Source organism: Podarcis tiliguerta (assembly GCF_965153285.1).
Source record: "Podarcis tiliguerta genome assembly, chromosome: 3".
Lineage (NCBI taxonomy): Eukaryota > Metazoa > Chordata > Lepidosauria > Squamata > Lacertidae > Podarcis > Podarcis tiliguerta.
Genome location: NC_139536.1, coordinates 627164 through 633047, shown reverse-complemented (window position 1 = coordinate 633047; position 5884 = coordinate 627164). Strand labels below are relative to the sequence as shown.

At 50.7% G+C, this 5884-nt stretch overlaps 1 protein-coding gene across 1 annotated transcript; it reads left to right on the top strand.

The window, feature by feature from the left end:
* The first annotated feature begins 469 nt into the window (after positions 1 to 469).
* Positions 470 to 2427, top strand: LOC310674727 (glucosamine-6-phosphate deaminase 1-like). The gene has a single exon (XM_083434328.1). The coding sequence runs from the start codon at positions 1246 to 1248 to the stop codon at positions 2110 to 2112; it is 867 nt and encodes a 288-aa protein (XP_083290454.1). The 5' UTR covers positions 470 to 1245; the 3' UTR covers positions 2113 to 2427.
* The last annotated feature ends 3457 nt before the right edge of the window (positions 2428 to 5884 follow it).

Sequence of the window (5884 nt, the reverse complement as noted above, 5' to 3'; positions counted from 1 at the left end):
TCCCTGCAGACAGGCTGAGGGACCCCAGGAGCTCAGGGGGCTGTAAGAAGTCCCAGCCGCAGGGCACGGCCTTCCTTAATGGAGGGAGGAGGAGTGCTCCCTTTAGATCTGGCAGCTTGGACCACAAGTTTGAAAGTGGAGAGACACAGAGGGAGAGGGAAAAGGCGATGGACTTTGCTGCTATATTTAAAACTACATATTTAAAACTGCTCTGTTTTTATTCATTTAAGTACTGGATGACCAGCAAGCAAATAGTTTAAAAAGGCAAGTTTTTATTATTTTACTATATGGTTTTATGGCTTTATAAAGTTGTAAACCACTGTGACGTACAGTATTTCTATAATATAGTGGTATATAGTTTTATAAGCTAATAACAATTATTGTAACTCGCTCTACGTGGGGCTGCCCTTGAGACTGACCCAGAAACTCCAGCGGGTGCAGAATGCCGCGATGAGACTCCTTACGGGGTCCTTGCCATGGGATCACATTCACCCGGTGCTATACCAGCTGCACTGGCTCCCGGTGGAGTACAGGATCAGGTTTAAGGTACTGGTTTTGAGCTTTAAAGCCCTATGAGGCCTAGGACCCTTGTACCTACGGGACCGCCTCTCCTGGTATGCCCCGCGGAGGACCTTACGGTCTTCAAACAAAAACATCTTGGAGGTCCCAGGCCACATGGAGGTTAGGCTGGCCTCAACCAGAGCCAGGGCTTTTTCGGCCGTGGCCCCGATCTGGTGGAACGCTCTGTCCCAAGAGACCAGGGCCCTGCGGGACTTGACATCTTTCTGCAGGGCCTGCAAGACAGAGCTGTTCCACCAGGCCTTTGGCCAGGGCACAGCCTGACCCTCTCTCTCCTGTAATCCTCACAGAACTCTAGCCCAATGGTTGCCATGAATTTGATTTTGAATTGATTTTAGAATGAATTGATTTTAGAATGCTGTGTTACTTTTATTGTCGTTAGCCTCTCTGAGCCCGGCTTCGTCTGGGGAGGGCGGGATATAAATAAAATTTTATTATTATTAACACACTGTTGTGAAGAAAGTCTCCAGGGCCTTCTACACACAAGCAGAGGCAGAACCCTCCCAATGATAACAGCCAGGCTGTTCAGTGACATCATTCTTCTGTGCTCTGTGACATCATCACTTCCACAGGAGAGAGCTGCGGCGTAAGTGATGTCACTAAGGAGCCTCTCTCTAGGCTCAAGGAGGCGGCGGGCCAGGAGTGGACTGTAGCAGAACGGTGAGCATGAGACTCATCATTCTAGAGGACCATGCTCAGGCCAGCGAATGGGCAGCAAAGTACATTAGGAATCGGATCATCCAGTTTAGTCCTGGTCCAAGCAAATATTTCACCCTTGGACTTCCCTCCGGAAGTACTCCGTTAGGATGCTATGGGAAACTAATAGAATATTACAAGAATGGAGATCTTTCTTTCCAATATGTGAAAACCTTCAACATGACTGAGTATGTGGGTCTTGCGAAGGATCACCCCGAAAGCTACCACTCCTTCATGTGGAACAACTTCTTCAAGCACATCGACATCTCCTCTGAAAACACCCACTTTCTGGATGGAAAGGCAGAAAACCTGGAAGAGGAATGTGAGGCTTTTGAAGAGAAAATCAAAGAGGCTGGAGGAATCGAGCTCTTTGTTGGAGGTGTCGGCCCAGATGGTCACATTGCTTTCAATGAGCCCGGCTCTAGCCTGGTGTCCAGAACCCGAGTGAAGACCTTAGCGATGGACACCATCTTGGCCAATGCCAGGTTCTTTGGTGGAGACCTCTCCCGAGTGCCCACCATGGCACTCACCGTCGGAGTGGGCACAGTCATGGACGCCAGAGAGGTGATGATCCTGATCACAGGAGCCCACAAGGCGTTTGCTTTGTACAAGGCGATTGAGGAAGGCGTAAGCCACATGTGGACCGTGTCGGCCTTCCAGCAACATCCCCGCACTGTCTTTGTGTGCGATGAAGACGCCACGCTGGAGCTTAAAGTGAAAACTGTGAAGCACTTTCAAGGTCTGATGCTGGTTCACAACAAGCTTGTGGATCCACTATACAGCATAAAAGAAATGGGAGCCGGGAGAGGGCAGTCCAAGAAGCCCTATAAGGACTAGCCTCTTACGATGCAGAGCAACTGGTCCTTACACTTAGGGGGAGCTGGCTGAGAGCCTCCTGCCGCTGTATCTCAGGAACGCTCTACAGAAAAACACATGACTGGAAAATGTCATTTTCCCAATGCTGAGGCAGGAGCAACAGATGCAGCTGCACCACGGAACTAATTGTCAGTTTGCCCCTTTTTAAAGACCAAATGAGGAAACAGAGATGGTCTCTTCTCCTTAACAGAGCACTGCATAACTTAAGGGTGACTGAGAAGAAAATCTGAACACGTTATCTGTCTGCATAGCAAAAAGATGATCTGTAACCAAGAACGGGACGTGAAAATGTGGAGCTTTTGCTACTCATCATTTTTTACATTAACATTAAAAAAACCAACAACCAAATAGCCTCTTTGAGTCCTCCCTGCTTCCCAGTAGAACCATTTTGAGGAGGGGTCTTCTCCACACACCCCATCAGCTATTTGAGGCAAGGTGTCGGTGTTATGCCCTGAGTTGAATAGGATCCAAAAGGCAGCAGTCTGATTGGTCCTAGAACAATAGGGTCCAGAATGCAGCAGTCTGATTGGTCCACAGGAGCCACCCAATCCACAACCTGATTGGCCTACAAGTGAATCCCAGAATTAGCCAATCACGTGGGGCCCATTGTGTAGGACCAATCAGACTGCTGCCTTTTGGATCCTATTCAACTCAGTGCATAACAGTGGGGGGGGGGTGGAGGGCATCCCTAGCAGGAAGGAGATGCAGGGGGAGAGCTGGCACCCTGGTGAGGAGGGGGGTATTGCTGGCATTGACCTGCTCAGCCCCAACCACTTGGCATTCCATGGGGGGGTCACCCTGGGTTGCTGTCGGTCCCAGAAGGCAGATGTAGGGCTTGTGTTGGGGCATCACACACAATGCCCCCTTTGTTCTACAGGACGCAGTCAGCCCCACACAAGGTTCTCCTCCCTGGTGGTGCTCGTGGGGGGTCTCGGGGTCAGAGTCATGTGACACCTGTGGGGCAGAACTTTAGCTGTCCAAGTCGGGTCACAGAGGAAGGGGGCAGCAGGGCCGTAGTTAGGGGGTGGTGAGGAAGGCCCCTGCCAGGGGTGTAGACGAGGCCCCCCAGCAAAATTGGCTTAAAAATATGTCCATAAATAAAAATATTGATAATTGCCTCGTAAGAAAAGGTTTTAAATAGAGGGTCTTTATATGACATGCGGGGGCCCTGTTTTCCCCTATTTTTTGGACGGTTCTGCCAGGAGTGCAAGATCACCTAGCTACGGCTCTGGGGGGCAGCTGCACTTTCTTCAAGACCCCCCCCCTCACTGCAAAGCCACTCTGCCCTCCTCGCCTTCCCCTCCCCCAGACCCACCTTCCCTTCTGAACTTCTCCCCACAGCATGCAAAGAAATGAACTTCCAAGCTCTGGTGGTGGGGCAGGCGGGGGGGGGCAGGGAAGAGAGCCTCATGAGTTGGAGGCATAATGTAACACATGTGACCGAGGGGTCTTCAAGGGGACGCTGGCGGAGGAGAGAGGGGCCCCCACCCACCACAGCTCTTGGCTGTAGTGCAGAAGGAGTGGTTTTTTTGAGGTGGGGGGGGGTCTCTGCTTGCTGGTTCCTCTGAGCTCAGGGCTAACCCTGCTTCACACCACCAGGAAACAGACTTGGATTCCTGCGTGATGCTGTTTTCAATGCTCCAAACTAAAAGGATGCACTTGAGCATGCAAAGAGTATATTTCTCCGTCTCTCTCACTCTTTCTCTGTTAGTCCCCTGAGATCATAGAATCATAGAAGAGTTGGAAGAGACCCCAAGGGCCATCGAGTCCAACCCCCTGTCAAGCAGGAAACACCATCAGAGCACTCCTGACATATGGTTGTCAAGCCTCTGCTTCAAGACCTCCAAAGAAGGAGACTCCACCACACTCCTTGGCAGCAAATTCCACTGTCGAACAGCTCTTACTGTCAGGAAGTTCTTCCTAATGTTTAGGTGGAATCTTCTTTCTTGTAGTTTGGATCCATTGCTCCGGGTCCGCTTCTCTGGAGCAGCAGAAAACAACCTTTCTCCCTCCTCTATGTGACATCCTTTTATATATTTGAACATGGCTATCATATCCCCCCTTAACCTCCTCTTCTCCAGGCTAAACATGCCCAGCTCCCTTAGCCGTTCCTCATAAGGCATCGTTTCCAGGCCTTTGACCATTTTGGTTGCCCTCCTCTGGACACGTTCCAGTTTGTCAGTGTCCTTCTTGAACTGTGGTGCCCAGAACTGGACACAGTACTCCAGGTGAGGTCTGACCAGAGCAGAATACAGTGGCACTATAACTTCCCTTGATCTAGACGCTATACTCCTATTGATGCAGCCCAGAATTGCATTGGCTTTTTTAGCTGCCGCGTCACACTGTTGGCTCATGCCAAGTTTGTGGTCAACCAAGACTCCTAGATCCTTTTCACATGTACTGCTCTCAAGCCAGGTGTCACCCATCTTGTATTTGTGCCTCTCATTTTTTTTGCCCAAGTGCAATACTTTACATTTCTCCCTGTTAAAATTCATCTTGTTTGTTTTGGCCCAGTTCTCTAATCTGTCAAGGTCGTTTTGAAGTGTAATCCTGTCCTCTGGGGTGTTAGCCACCCCTCCCAGTTTGGTGTCATCTGCAAATTTGATCAGGATGCCCTTGAGTCCATCATCCAAGTCGTTGATAAAGATGTTGAATAAGACCGGGCCCAAGACAGAACCCTGTGGCACCCCACTAGTCACTCTTCTCCAGGATGAAGAGGAACCATTGATGAGCACCCTTTGGGTCCGGTCAGTCAGCCAGTTGCAAATCCACTGAGTGGTAGCATAGTCAAGACCGCATTTTACCAGCTTCTTTACAAGAATATCATGGGGCACCTTGTCAAATGCCTTGCTGAAATCAAGGTAGGCTACATCAGGGATCAGGGAGCGATCCTGCGACTGCCACTTTTGACAGCATTGCAAGTCTCTTGCATGGTTATCAGGGCAGAAATGTAAAAGGTGCACACACACACACACACACCCTCCCCCAGCATGGAAGCACACTGATGCTGGCAGGGCCTGCCCAATACTTTGTGCTGCCTGAGGCAAAGGACAAGATGGCGTCTCCACAGCCCCTGTGTAGAATTCAACCAGCTCTGTCAATGGGGCAACTTCCTCCACCACACCTGTTGCCTGCAGGTGAAGGATGAGGGGGAGACTGCTGCCACCCCTTAGGAACTGCCGCCTGAAGCAACTGCCTCACTTTGCCTAATGGTAGGGTCAGCCCCACATTGAGGGAACAGCAGCACCCACCAAACCTCCTGCTGGCTGATGAAAAGTCCTTTGTCCAAGAGAAAAGGCAAGACTTGGTGTGGTTTGATAAGGGGGGGGGTTCATCTGGGAGATCATTTTAGCCCCTCACCCAAAAAACTCATGCACAATAAAATTATGGGGGTGGGGAGGAAACGGGGCCCACAACCCCCGCCCCACCTCGGCTCCTCCTCACTTCTGATCATCCCTTCTGCTACTCTGCAAACAGTAGCTGAGGGGCCTAAAAGCTATTAGGAGGGCGGAGGTATTTTATGGCAAGCCCCACCAGAGATTGAAGCCCTGCTCCCTGCGCAATAACAGCCCAAGCAGGGCGCGCAACACACACACACACACCCCTCTCCTGCTTCCTCCCTTGAGGCCAAACATCACATCGCCCCACAATAAAAGTCAAACATTGAAGTCGTGTCCACTGGCAAATCCCAGCTGGCAGAGCAGAGCGAGTGGTGTGTGGCTTGTCTATGGCC